The sequence below is a fragment of the Phodopus roborovskii genome, unplaced genomic scaffold, assembly GCF_943737965.1.
Source record: "Phodopus roborovskii unplaced genomic scaffold, PHOROB, whole genome shotgun sequence".
Classification (NCBI taxonomy): Eukaryota; Metazoa; Chordata; class Mammalia; order Rodentia; family Cricetidae; genus Phodopus; species Phodopus roborovskii.
The window spans coordinates 18,208,690-18,222,747 of NW_026126541.1; the positions used below are offsets into that span (position 1 = coordinate 18,208,690).

The window sequence follows — 14,058 nt, forward strand, 5'->3', positions numbered from 1 at the left end:
ATGGGAATGTCCATCAAAGAGAAGTTATTGAAATAAGCTGGCTTAACCACCCAATAAAACTAATGTTGTAGAAGGATAATACCATTTGAAAATATTGCTTTTTTTATATTTATTTGTTTATTTTGAGATGGGGTTCCTTGGTATAGTCCTGGCTGTCCTAGAAGTTGATCTATAAATCAGGCTGCCTCAAACTCCAGAAATCCTCCTGTCTTTGCTTCCTGAGCACTGGGATTAAAGTGGTGTGCACCACTCCTGCCTAAAAATATTCTTAATGTAGCTGAAAATGTAACTTGCCTAGCATGCTCTAAGTCCTGGGTTCAATTCCAGTATCAAATACAAGTTTGGTGGACATACCTATAACCCTGACATTTAAGAGGTGCAAGACAATCTGAATTTCAAGACCAGCATTGGCTACATAGAGTGTTAAAGTTAGCCTGAACCATGTGAGGTCATATGGAAAAGAAGTATTTAATTCTGGTGCTGTGAAAGATAAATGCCTTGCTTAATGTCACCACTCAGTGCATGCCTTAAATCCTAGCACTTGGGAGGCAGAGGCAAATGGATCTGAGTTCAAGGCTATCATTGTCTACATGGTTCTAAGACAGCCAGGGTTACATAGAAAGACCCTATCTCAAGAAACAAAAATAAATAAATAATGCCTGGAAGATAAAAATATGTGTGAGTGAGCATGCTTTTTGCTGGGGCCTCATGGTGTATGATTGCTAGATTGGGTCTGTGTGTCACCTGTTCTGTACTCCATGGTTCCTTCTCATTTTCAGCCACCTAATGATCCCTATGGCATCCAGAGAGATGATCTCATCCTGAGTCTCCGTGCTGTACTGGCTTCTACACCACGTTTTGCTGAGGTTGGTCTGGTCTAGGTTCAGGTAATGAAGAATCTTTGCCCAGAGAAAGCTCTAAAAAAAGAGCAGCATGGGGTCTGGACTGATGCCTTAGTAGTTAAGAGCACTGGCTGCTGTTGTAGAGGACCCGCTTTCAATTCCCTGCATTCACATGGTGGCTCATAACCATCTGTCACTCTAGTTTCAGATGATCCATTACCTCCGTGGTACCTGGCCTCCATGGTAGCAGGCATGCACGTGGTACACAGACGTACATGCAGGCAACACTCAAACACGTAAAGCAATGAAAGCATAGGGAGAAAGAATGCTTTCTCTATTACATATTTTAGGGTTTGGTGTGTTGTGTGTCAAATATTTTCAGACTTTCAGTATAGAAAACTTCACCATCTCATCCCATAAAATACTCATCTCTTCTGTAGGCAGTGTACTTGCCATCTGTCGCTTTGCTGATTGCCTGTTTCTCAGGTACTACAGCAGGGCAGGAACGTTAGCTTACAGTTGTAACTCCTGACCTGAGTCTCTCTTCTTGATATGGCTGTTAGGACTGATGACAATATGGACATGGGTAGTCCTGATAGCTAAGATACTATCTCAGGCTTAAGTTTTTCCTTCTTTCCCACAGTTCTTACTACCTCTGCTGATTGAGAAAGTGGATTCTGAGATTTTAAGTGCCAAGCTGGATTCTTTGCAAACTCTGGTGAGTAGGATCTAGCTGCTTTACACAGGTTAGAAGTATTACAGGTTCTTGGGCAGCTAGAGCCAGTTCATGAACTTCCTGGGCCAGGACTTGGGCTTGCTGGTATTATTGGTGTTGCATTCATATTGTCTTAGTCTGTATAGCTAAGATCTGGTCAGTGTTCATCTTTCTGTTTTTGGATTATTGAGAAAGGGTCTCTTAGCCTTGAATTCCTGATCTTTTTGCCTCTACCTCCCAAGTACTGAGATATTCCTGTGTTGCTACTCCAGACTTTGTTTTAAGGGAAGGTATACTGGAAATTGAGCCCAGAGCTTCATATATCTTTGGTAGACACTCTTCCACTGTGTTACGTCAGCCTTGTGCTTTCTTAAGAGTCAGGGTAAGTTGTTTTCTGTGCCCTGGGTATGATGGTTAGGACACTCTGCTAGAGTCTACCTCATTCAGAGTCCACCATTTATCACAGAGCATCTTGAGTGTGAGCTTGCTGATGCCTGTGGTTCTCTTGGCAGAATGCTTGCTGTTCTGTGTATGGACAGAAGGAACTGAAGGACTTCCTCCCCAGCCTTTGGGCCTCTATCCGTAGAGAGGTGAGTGTTAGGTAAACTCTTTACTGTTAACTGACAGATGTCAGGCATGAGAAGTAATGTACCTTCTCTGTCCTCGTCCCTATTTCCCCAGGGTCAGGGTGCTATGTTTGTTATTTCAGTGAACAGGCAAGGGGATAGATAGACTTCCAGTTGACTGGCAAGGAAGACAGCTCCCTTGTGACGGCTACCTGTTGGTGATAGTACATGACCATCTTTGCCCAAAACCCACTTCTTGTCCTCTCATGGCAAGGAGCCTAGGTCATGGTGCATCTGGCCCCATCTGAATGTAAAGATAGAGAAAAGGACTTAAAAGAAGGGTTACAATAACCTCTGTTCAGAGGTGTATCATTCCTAGTGGGACAAAGACTTGTTGAACATATAACCAAGGAAGAAGATACTAACTAGGTCAGGAGTTTTAGTTGTCATTGCTGTGCCCCAAACTTTCTCAGGCACATATCCTTCTGACCCCAGAAAAAAAGGCAGTGGATGGGTGGGGCCTCTTCTGGTACAAGCTCACCTCAGTAGCCATGGGATCCCTCCCTGACAGGTGTTCCAGACAGCAAGTGAGCGAGTAGAGGCAGAGGGCCTGGCAGCTCTCCACTCCCTGACTGCGTGTTTGTCTTGCTCTGTGCTGAGGGCTGATGCCGAGGACCTCCTTGACTCCTTCCTCAGCAACATTCTACAGGGTAATGGGACCATGGAGCCTGCCAGCAAAGGGACTGAGAGCACCTTAGAGCTAGCATTCCTTTAGTGCCAGTGTGCCTTTATGGGTGGCTCCCCGTGTTCAGTGATATGGGGGCTGCAGCCCTACTTTGTATTTAAGACAATGAGATGGTAACTGCTAGCAAACAATTCCAGGTGTCAGTCAGCAATCTCTATGGATAAAGGGGAATCAGGCAATATTTGACCTACTCCCCAGGTCTGTGATTGCTGCCTCTCTAGACTGCAGGCACCATCTGTGTGAACCAGACATGAAACTGGTATGGCCTAGCGCCAAGCTGTTGCAGGCCGCTGCAGGTGCATCTGCCCGGGCCTGTGAGTACATCACTGGCAAAGTGCTTCCCTTGCTGCTAGAACAGTTCCAGAAGCACAGCCAGGTAAGGGGACAAGTGGGACTTGGTGCTGTGGTCCTTTTCTTGGAGAGATTGAAGCTCTAGTTTGGGCCCGGATAGATTTGTGGTTTTCTCCTATTAGCGCCTGCTTGTTCACTTGTTTACTCTCTCATAGTCTCAGTCTTACATAAAAAGTTAATTCTTAGCGTATCAGAACTAAAATCCTTTAAAATATTCTTTGACCCCAGTACTCCTTGAAACATTACAGAGCAACCAGCGGCGAACAATCCTTGAAATGATCCTGGGTTTCTTAAAGCTACAGCAGAAATGGAGCTATGAAGACAAAGGTGAGATCACTTTGAAGTTGAGTTGCCCTGGGCAGTTGTTGAGTCCTATTGCCCGGGAGTACAGCAGCACTGTGCTACAGAGTAGTCTAGGAGAGCAGACCTGTTCAGAGGTTGCAGCACAAGCCTATACTGACTGGATTGCCAATTTCCAGTGTGTCCTGGAAGTCCAGTGGTTTGAATTCTTAAAATCTGCCCTAAGTTGTCTGCAGCACTGAAGTCAGGGATGGGCTGTTAGCCCTTCTCACCTGGCCTCTGTCTCTCCTAGATGAAAGGCCTCTGACTCGATTCAAGGACCAGCTGTGCTCATTAGTATTCATGGCTCTAACAGACCCCAACACCCAGCTTCAGCTTGTTGGCATCCGGACACTCGCAGTTTTGGGTTCTCAGCCAGGTATATCTTGAATGAGAAAAGATAAGGAAGGGTATTGATCCCTCCTTGTATTATCTGTCTGAAATGAAGAGCAGTCATTCCCTCATTATCACTGCAGCACTGGATGAAGTGGATTTCTGATAGGATTTCTTGGAAGGGTGGTGGCTGCAAGGAAGGAAAGATGAAGTTTATGTTCTTTCTAACCACAGATCTCCTATCTTCTGGGGACTTGGAGCTGGCAGTAGGTCATCTGTACCGGCTGAGCTTCCTGGAAAAAGATTCCCAGAGTTGGTGAGAATCTAAAGCAGTGAGGAAGAGCGAATTTTTCCCTACCTTTGTATCAGTAGCTGCAGCAAGGGCCAGAGTGTATACTGAGTGGTTGGGAAGATGTGGGACTTCTCTCTCTCTTTTCTTGGGCATTAAGAAGACTTATCCAGCTGGGTGGTGGTGGTGCATGCCTTTAATCCCAGCACTTGGGAGGCAGAGCCAGGCAGAACTCTGTGAGTCCAGCCTGGTCAACAGAGCTACACAGAAATGCCCTTCAAAAAACAAAACAAAAAGATCTATTCAGACAGACAGAGATGACAGGCAGATCTCTGTGAGTTTGCACTCAACCTGGTCTACATAGAGTGTTCCAGGACATCCAAAGCTACTTAGAGAAACACTGTCTTTTTAAAAAAAAAAAAAAAGAGAGAGAGAGAGAGAGAGAGAGACAGAGACGACTATCCACTAAATACTGTAGGACTTGGGTCTTGCTCTTCAGTCAAGTAGCCACAAGAGCCCATTCTGACTTTTAACTGCTGGCAGGCCTTGGGAAGAGAATGATGGGCCAAGGCTCAGCAAATACTCTCTTTGTCCCCAGTAGGGTGGCAGCACTGGAGGCATCAGGAACTCTGACTACACTCTATCCTGGAGCCTTCAGCAGCCACCTGCTGCCCAAGCTTGCTGAAGAGCTGCATAAAGGTATATGTGCTAATCTGTCGCCCAACCCTTCCAGCAAGGCTTTCTGAGGAGGGCCTCAGTGAAAACTTACCTCACCAACTGCTTTCAGGGGAGTCAGATGTGCCTGGGGAGGATGGTCTCATGAAATGTTCCCGGCATTTCTGCTGTCTGCAAGCTTTGTCGGCCATTTCAACACATCCCAGCATTGTCAAGGAGACACTGCCTCTGCTGCTGCAGCATCTGTGTCAAGTAAACAAAGGTAACTGCCAGCAGTACTTACCTAGTCTACTAGCCTAGTCAGGGCTAGATGGATCCCTGGGCTAGGGACTGTAAAGTTCTGATTGTAGTTGTACATAACAGTGACATGGTAAGCTCTTTAAAAATCTACCTAGTAATTACAGTAATATTAATGTAGTAAACCATAAGTGGATATATGTTTATGGTTGTACAATATGATGTTTCAAAACAAACACACCAGAAGAAAGAAAGTGCATCTATCAGCTCACATATCTTCCTTTTTTGTGTCCTGGGTGTGTTCAGAATCATATCTACTAGATATTTTGCAATATTCAAAAAACTTGTCATCCATGGTTACCTTATTGTCTCCTGGGCCTGGGAAGAAGGGTTGGTCAATAAAGTGCTTGCTACCAAGCACAGGGACCTGAGTTCTATCCTGAGCACCCACATAAGGAGTCAGGCACACTGCCTCAGTACCAGCTCTGAGGGATCAGAGACAGAAGGATCCTTGCTCAGAAACAGTGTGATCACAGAAGATCCAGCCTCCAGCCTTAATGGGCACACCCACAGAGAGCTCTTCCACTGCAGTGTGGGGCCCAGTGTCTGTCCTTTGTGTTCTCCCTTTCATTTCCTTTCTGAGCTCTGGTATTTTTCTTTCCTGTGGATGGTAAACTTAAATGAAAGGGGAAAAAAACAATACTTGAATCTCAGTCCAGCACTGTCAGTCTCATCTTCAAACGAACTGCTCTTCCTGAATTATATATATACACATTCTTTGGTCCAGGAATTCTGTTTTTAGGGAATCCTGTTAATTTATATGTATGAAAATTGTACCGTGAGCTGGGGATGTGGCTCAGTTGATAGAGCACTTGCCTAGTGTGTATGAAACACCACTGGTTGGCATCCATAGTACTACATCAAATTAGAAGTTGTCTTCCCTACCTGTAAACCAACACTCAGAGATGGAGGCAGGAAAATCAGAAATGCAAGGTCATCCTAGGATGACTCTTTCAGAGGACCCTGGTTCTATCCTAGCACCCACATGAAGGTTCACAACTATCACTCCAGTCATAGGGGACCCTGATGCCCTCTTCTGGCTTCTGTGGGTACTAAGCATGTATGTGCTATATAGACAGACATATGGGCAAAATGCCCAGACTTTTTTGTTTTGTTTTGTAATTTAAAAAAAGAAAATACCTGGAAGTGCTTGAATGAAAACCCTACAGAAAATACTGGCTTTTGTCTCCATGCAGGGAATGTGGTTATAGAGTCCAGTGAAGTTATTGCTGTCTGTCAGAGTCTCCAGCAGGTGGCAGAAAAATGCCAGCAGGACCCTGAGAGCTACTGGTATTTCCACGAGACAGCTGTACCCTGCTTGTTTGGTTTGGCTGTGCAGGCTTCCATGCCAGGTAATTTTCGGTGCTTCATCTTTCAGGAAGTTGGCTTTCTACTGGTGTTAGACAGCACTACCACCTCCTGGGTCTTGCTGGCACTGCCTGTTGTACTGTCAAGAACAAATTTCCACTGAAGACATAGATGGCCAGTGACAGTAACCATAATCCAGTGGTGATAGCAGCAATAAAAGAAATGCACATTTTAAATATAGTACTATTACTTTATTAGGTTTGAGCTCTGGAGTCCAGTAGGCTTGGTTGAGTTTTATCTTCAGATACCTTATCTTGTATTTATATGTATACATATATAACATGTCTATATGGGTAACGTGTGTGTGCACATATATGTATATGTGTGTATAGACAGATAGCTAGATAGGATCACAGAGTCATTGGTAAATATTAAAGGTACTGTGTGAAAATAGTGTTCATTATATGATAGTATAAATAAGACCCCCATGAAGATAAGCACATGCCTTAAATTTTTTTTAGAAAATTGACATTTCTACTTGCAATGTCAGAAATGTCCTTATTGGAAAGGTTCCTTTTCCACAATTGACTAGTGTAAGCACAATACACAATGTTCCTGGGAAGCTTGTGCCCCTAGGTTAAACCAGTGCAACTTCTGCCTCCTTTTGAGGTTTTAAGCCCATAACATTTCTGCAGGATACATTGACTTGTTGACTTTCACCAGGTATGGTTGAATGTTCTTGTAATACCACTGGAAAGTGGAGGTATGCAGAATAGGAGTTCAAGTATAGCCTGGGCTACATGAACCTTATTTAAAAAAAAAAAAAAACAACAACAAACAACATAGTGGTGTACGCCTTTAATCTCAGCACTCAAGAGGCAAAAGCAAGTGGACTCTGAGTTTGAAGCCAACCTGCTCTATATAGCAAGTTTCCTGCTAGCTAATGCTACATAATGATACCCTGTCGGGGGGTGGGGTGGGAGGGATGGTGGGCCTGAAATATTCAGGGCTAGAGAGATCCACCTAACTATACCTTCCAAGTGCTGAGATTAAAAGGTGTGTGCCACCACCTCCTGGCCAAATTTGGGTTTCTGAGCCACAGTAGTGGACTTGTGGTTCTGTGGATGTATACGTACAGGTGTTTTGTTTTTGCAGAGAAGGAATCATCAGTTCTGAGAAAAGTACTGTTGGAAGATGAGGTCTTGGCTGCCTTGGCATCTGTCATTGGAACTGCCACTACCCACCTGAACCCTGAGTGAGTATAAAGGAGTGATCTGAACCCCAGGGAGGGAGGGAGCATTCTTGGGCAGGAGGAATAGGTGATATTATAAGTTTCAATGATGAAAGAAAAGGAAGGACCTTTTAAGAACACCACAGACTGTTGGGATTAATGAATTTTGTTGATGGTTTATGCTGTTAGGGTTTTTTTAGGTTTATTTTTGTTTCATATATATTATATGTATATGTATTATAGCTTTTTTCCTGCATATGTATGTGTGCTGCACCATGTGTATTTGATGCCTAATGAAGATAGAAGAAGGTGTCAGATCCTTTGGAACTTAGTTACAACTGTTAGCCTCCATGTGGGTTGCAAGGACAAGCGCTCTTGTCCACAAAGCCTTCTTTCCAATCCTGGGATCAATGGGTTTGGTTTTGTTTGGTTGGGTTTTTTTTTTTTTTTTTTTTTTTTGTTTTGTTTTAAGATGAAGATCACCAGTGAACTGTTTTTTTGTGTTGTTGTTGTTTTGTTTTGTTTTTTTAATACATTGAATTCCTCACAAAATTGTAGGCTAAGAGGATAGGCTTTGATTGTGCAAATACTTATGCCAAATTAACATGTTGAATATGTGAATGACCATGGCACCTGCACACAAATGTGCACATACCCTGTCTCCTTAATGACATCTGGTACTTTGTCTCCAGGCTAGCTTCCCAGAGTGTCACATGCATCGTGCCTCTCTTCTTAGATGGCAACACCTCCTTTCTACCTGAAAACAGCTTCCCAAGCCGATTCCAGCCGTTCCAGGTAATAGTCTAATAGCTCTGATGGCGTGAACCTTGGAGTTTACATCCTTCAGACTTAACTTTAGGACTATTCTAGGATGGGCATAGGGACACGTGTGCCTGCTACTGGAAAGGCAGGCTCAGCAGAGCTCTTCTTCCTTCACAGGATGGCTCCTCTTTGCAGAGGCGACTGGTTTCACTGCTTATGGCTTTTGTCTGCTCTCTGCCACGAAATGTAAGTGGGCACATTTGAGACTGCGGAACTCAGATGACCTTGGGCTGAGCTTGGCCACAGGCTAAGCTGTCTTTTGCTTCCCTGTATAAAGAAGTTCTCTTCCATACTGATCTCTGCTGTCGATTTCTATTAAGTATTTCTTGGAGTTCAAGTGTCTTCTGGGTCCATTACATGGCCAGGTTTTCTATAGGTGGAAATCCCAGAGCTGCACCGGCTCATGCGGGAGCTTCTAGAGCAGAGCTGCTGCCACAGCTGCCCCTTTGCTTCCACTGCCGCCGCCAAGTGCTTCGCAGGACTCCTCAACAAGCAGCCTCCAGGTACTGGACCGGGCCTGGGACAGGAGCCTCCCTTAGTCAGCTACTGATGAAATGTATGCCTTGATCCTTGGTCTCCTTAAAGGAACTCACGGTGACCTCATCTGTTGTCCTCAGACAGTCATGTCAAAGACTAGAATTTGACAGAGCGTTTCGGGGTTCAAGAAGAAACTAGAAGGAAAAGGTTTAACTCACTTCTGCCATCTTAATCTTATCAAGAATAATTTTTTTTAAAAGATTTGTTTGTGGAGCAGAAGAGATCGTTCAGTGGTTAGGAATATGTCCTGGGTTCTTGGAGCATTTCTCAACAACCATGTCAGAAATCTCACAGCTGTTTCTAAGTTCAGCTCCAGAAGATGACGCCCTCTTTTGGGCTCCATGAGCACCTACACTCAAGTGTACATAGCCACACACACACTCAAGTGTACATAGCCACACAGAGACTCATGCATACACATACTTAAGACAATAAAAATATTTTTAAAAGATGCTTATCTTTTGTGTGAACATACGTGTGCCATATGAATGCCTAATGTTCTTGGAAACCAGAGGAGGGCATTGGAGCCCCTGGAACTGAAGTTACATATGGTTGTGAACTGCCCTGTGGGTCCTGGAAGACAAATCTTGGTCTTCTGCCAGAGCAGCTAGTACTTTCAACTACTGAGCAGTCTCTCCAGCTTCCATGGAGTAAGTTTGTATTAGAGTAGACAACTCTCTCCTCAAGGACCAGCACCTTGGTGTTGAGAGTACTGCACCAGACTCTGCTGCTGGCATTCTGTCATTTTGATTGCCTTTTTCTAATATCTTCTCAAATGCAGTACACGTATATGATTTACATCCTTTGTCATTAAAGGAAAAAACTACATTGCCATTGTAACATTATACACATTCCTTTTTAGGGCAGCGGTTGGATGAGTTCCTCCAGCTTGCTGTGGACACGGTGGAGACTGGCCTGGCCTCTGGATCGTCTCGTAATCAGGCTTTTGTTCTGCTGCTCTGGGTAAGGAGGTAGCATAGGTGCTGGCTAGATACATAATAATGTTTCAAGTTAAAAAAAAAATCCTGTTTGCCCATGTAGTCGTTACTTTCCTACTGCTGTGTTAGAATACCATGACTGAGATAGCTTACAAAAGAAAGCATTTAATTGGGTTTTACAACTGGTTTCGGGGTCAGAATCCATGATGGATGGCAGAGCAAAGGAACGACAGCAGGGAACAGCTGAGAGCTCACATCTTGATCCAAAATTAGGAGGCAGAGAGACACTGGGAGGGCTTGAGTCCTTTGTAACTTCAAAGCCCACCCCTAGTGACATACTTCCTCTAGCAAGGCCACACCTTCTAATCTCTGAACAGCCAGCAACTGGGTACCAAATGTTCAGATGCTGTGACTTAAGGGAGACATCTCATTCAAACCATGAAAGCCCCAAGCCACCACTTGTAACCGGTGTGCCTTGGAATTCTGGAGTTAGAATGTCAGACTCTGACTCCTCTTTTCTCTGGCTACAGGTAACCAAGGCTTTGGTCCTCAGGTACCATCCTCTCAGCGCCTGCCTTACCAGCCAGGTAAGTCCTTACTGGCACATAACTGGGATCTAAACAAGAACTCCCTTTTGATCCTATCACCCTCTTAACTGCTCTTTTTTTAAAGATTTATTTATTTTCACCAGGCATGGTAGCGCATGGCTTTTAATCTTAGCACTCAGGCAGAGAGTTAGGTAGATCTCTGAGTTGGAGGCCAATCTGGTCTATGTAGAGAATTCCAGGATAGCCAGGGCTGCATAGACCCTGTCTCAAAAAATAGAGATTTCTTTTTATGTGTCTATTTTGCTTGTTTGTACAGCCATGTACCACATTCATGCCTGCTGCCCAAGGAGGGCAGAGGAGATATAACCAGATACCCTAAAGATGGGGTTGTGGTGGTTTTAAGACACCTGGTGGGTGCTGGGACCCACACCCAAGTTCTCTCAATGAATAGCAAGTGCTTTCGACCACTCATCTATCTCTTGCGCTCATCTTTTATTCTTGTAAGGCTTTCATCCTCTTTAGTATTTGAGTTTTCTTTCTAGCATACTTAGAAGGCTGTTTTGTTTGTCCTACCAGCTCATGGGCCTCCTCAGTGATCCAGAACTAGGCCCTGCAGCAGCTGACGGCTTCTCCCTGCTCATGTCTGACTGCACTGATGTGTTGACTCGTGCCGGCCATGCCGATGTTCGAATCATGTTCCGCCAGCGGTTCTTCACAGACAATGTGCCTGCTTTGGTCCAAGGCTTCCATGCTGCTCCCCAAGGTGTCTGAAAGCTGGTCCCCAAATACATGAACCTTTCCTCTAGGCCAGTCCCTACAGTAATTTAGGACCCAGAAGCTCAGAGTGGTCTGCACCTACAAAGCCACATTTCCATCCCACTTTTTCCTTTGACTATTGTGAGCTCAGGAGGCTTGTTGTTAAACTGTGTATATATATACATGTTCATGTGAAAGCCAAAAGTTAACATCAGATAACTTTTTTATATGTTGTTTATTAATTGCATGCCACAGTATGTCTGTGGAGATCTCTCATTCCACGATAGGTCCCAAGGACTGAACTCAAATCATCAGGCTCTTAACAGCAGGTGCCATTACCTTGGTGCTCAAAGAACAACTTACAGTAGTTGTACAAAATGAGTTCCAGGGGTTGAGCTCAAGTCACAAAGGCAAGAGTTGAGTGAACCTGGATTTTGCTGCTTTGCTAGATTAGCTAGCCAGCAAGCCCCAGGTACTCTGTCTCCACACTGGCATTACAGGCGTGCACTACCGCACTTTCTAGTTACATGGTTCAGTGGGACTCAAACTCATGTCCACACATTGTACAGAAAACACTTTACCACCTGAGCTGTCTGCCCTAGCCTCAACCCCACTTTCCATTGGACAGGTCTGACACTGCAGCTTGGACTGGCCTTGAATACCCCTGCCTCAGCCTGCTGAGTGCTGTAACTATAGACTACCACACTCACTACTCCTTATTATAGACTGATATACCCAGATTTTAGAGATTGGAGTTGAACTCTCAAACTTTATGACTAACCTATTTTTTTCCCTAAACATCTTTTTCTTTTAACCCCAGATGTGAAGCCAAACTATCTCAAGGGTCTGTCTCATGTACTCAACAGGCTGCCCAAGCCTGTGCTTTTACCAGAGCTGCCCACAGTAAGTCACCCTTCAGGAAGGGAGAGGGCTGTCCTCCCATGGCTAGGGCTGCTAGAGGGAAGTCCAAGACCATAATGTGCATCCCATTTTTCATTGGTTCTTAGCTCCTTTCCTTGCTACTGGAGGCACTGTCCTGCCATGACTCTGTGGTCCAGCTTTCCACTCTCAGCTGTCTCCAGCCCCTCCTACTGGAATCACCCCAAATCATGAGTCTTCATGTTGATACTCTGGTCACCAAATTCCTGGCCCTCAGCTCCAGTCATTCAATGGTGGGTGGAGCCCCAGCACATCCTTTATTACCTTTCTCCTTTTGTCTGTCCTGACCTCATTTGTGTTCCAGGCTGTCCGGATTGCTGCTCTGCAGTGTATGCATGCTCTCACTCGCCTACCTGCTCCTGTGGTAAGTCTGAGGAGTCAAAAGTGCTTGTTTGAGACAGGGTGGTCTCTATTGTCCAAGCTGGCCTGACTGGCTATGATCTTCCCATCCCAATTCAGTGTTGGAGTTACAAGTGTGCACTGCTACACCTGGCTGAGTACTTGCTTGCTTTCAGATGAGATTAGCACACAATTTGCATGTGAGAAGATAGGATTTGTAATCATTGAATAGGGCACATGGTGTTCAAACCACAAATTAAAAGGCAGGGGCATGGGGCTCAGGACATGGCTCATTACTTAAGAGCGCTGGTTAGCCAGGTGGTAGTGTTACACACCTTTAATCCCAGCACTCTTGGGAGACAAAGGCAGGTCGATCTCTGTGAGTTCAAGGCCAGCCTGGTCTACAGAGCGAGTTCCAGGACAAGCTCCAAAACTACAGAGAAACACTCAAAAGCCAATGGCTATTCTAGAGGACCCAGGTTTGATTCCCAACACCCACATGCCAGCTCACAGCCCTTTGTAATGCCAGTCCTAGGGGCTTTTCTGGTTTCATGGCACCAGCTGAGCACATGGTGCAGACAAAACCACCTATACACATAAAAAACAATTCTTAAAAGTGGTGTCAGGGGGCTGGAGAGATGGCTCAGCAGTTAACAGCACTGGCCGCTTATCCAGAGTACTTGAGTTCAATTCTTAGCACCCACATGGCAGCTCACAACTAACTCCTGCTCCTCCTGTAGGAAGGACCTGATGCCCTCCTACAGACATACTTACAGGCAAAGCTCCGGTGTACATAAAATAAATATTTTTGAAAAAAACAAAAACTGGTGTTGAGAAGTAGCATTCCCTATTGCTCAGTTCAGCAAGAGTAAGACAGTGTCCTCTGACTTCACAGCTACTGCCATACAAATCACAGGTGATCCGGGCCTTAGCCAAGCCTCTGGATGACAAGAAGAGACTTGTGCGCAAGGAAGCAGTGTCTGCGAGGGGAGAATGGTAAGTTGTAGGCTGAAAGGAGTGTTGGTACCAAGGAAAAAGTCATAGTGTTACAACACTGTTTGTGCCCACAGGTTTCTCCTGGGGAGCCCAGGTAGCTGAGCCCTTGGTCCTGGCCTAGACTCTTCTGACAATCTAACCTGCAAGTACTAACTATTGAGCCATCCTACAAGGCAAGGAGACCACTGGCCTGTCTTCCCTATAGATGCAGTACAAATGCTGGGCCTCTCTTGCGTGGCTGTGCAAGACACGGTCCTGATTTCTAATGGGTTGTTGAAGAAACTGAATGAGACTTTGGATTTCGAGCTTTCCTATATCCCATGTCAGGAAAATGGAATTGTCCTGCTGAAGGGTGAATGAATGCAGTTGAGTGTGACCTGGGGGGGGGGGGGGTCAGGGGTGGTGGTGTGTGTGTGTGCACCTGCCAGAGAATAAAGACTTTTTTTTGGTAATGTGTTGATTGACATGTATTCTCTTTATCCTACAAATGCT

At 45.0% G+C, this 14,058-nt stretch overlaps 1 protein-coding gene across 4 annotated transcripts in view; it reads left to right on the forward strand.

Moving 5' to 3' along the window:
• Positions 1–13,945, forward strand: part of Mms19 (MMS19 homolog, cytosolic iron-sulfur assembly component) — a 36,587-nt gene extending 22,642 nt beyond the window's left edge. For 2 of the 4 annotated variants that reach the window (XM_051199932.1, XM_051199935.1), the window contains 23 exons: positions 780–866; positions 1,486–1,560; positions 2,070–2,147; positions 2,695–2,833; positions 3,090–3,244; positions 3,468–3,546; positions 3,812–3,937; positions 4,126–4,207; positions 4,779–4,879; positions 4,968–5,117; positions 6,349–6,504; positions 7,616–7,715; positions 8,384–8,486; positions 8,631–8,699; positions 8,890–9,016; positions 9,913–10,013; positions 10,519–10,575; positions 11,113–11,299; positions 12,113–12,195; positions 12,300–12,464; positions 12,536–12,595; positions 13,466–13,566; positions 13,641–13,945. In XM_051199932.1, the coding sequence (XP_051055889.1) occupies positions 780–866; positions 1,486–1,560; positions 2,070–2,147; positions 2,695–2,833; positions 3,090–3,244; positions 3,468–3,546; positions 3,812–3,937; positions 4,126–4,207; positions 4,779–4,879; positions 4,968–5,117; positions 6,349–6,504; positions 7,616–7,715; positions 8,384–8,486; positions 8,631–8,699; positions 8,890–9,016; positions 9,913–10,013; positions 10,519–10,575; positions 11,113–11,299; positions 12,113–12,195; positions 12,300–12,464; positions 12,536–12,595; positions 13,466–13,566; positions 13,641–13,668 (2,409 nt within the window). In that variant the 3' untranslated portion in view covers positions 13,669–13,945. The remainder of the gene's footprint in view (positions 1–779; positions 867–1,485; positions 1,561–2,069; positions 2,148–2,694; positions 2,834–3,089; positions 3,245–3,467; positions 3,547–3,811; positions 3,938–4,125; positions 4,208–4,778; positions 4,880–4,967; positions 5,118–6,348; positions 6,505–7,615; positions 7,716–8,383; positions 8,487–8,630; positions 8,700–8,889; positions 9,017–9,912; positions 10,014–10,518; positions 10,576–11,112; positions 11,300–12,112; positions 12,196–12,299; positions 12,465–12,535; positions 12,596–13,465; positions 13,567–13,640) is intronic. The other 2 variants (XM_051199933.1, XM_051199934.1) reach the window with 2 other exon arrangements.
• Positions 13,946–14,058: the final 113 nt, after the last annotated feature.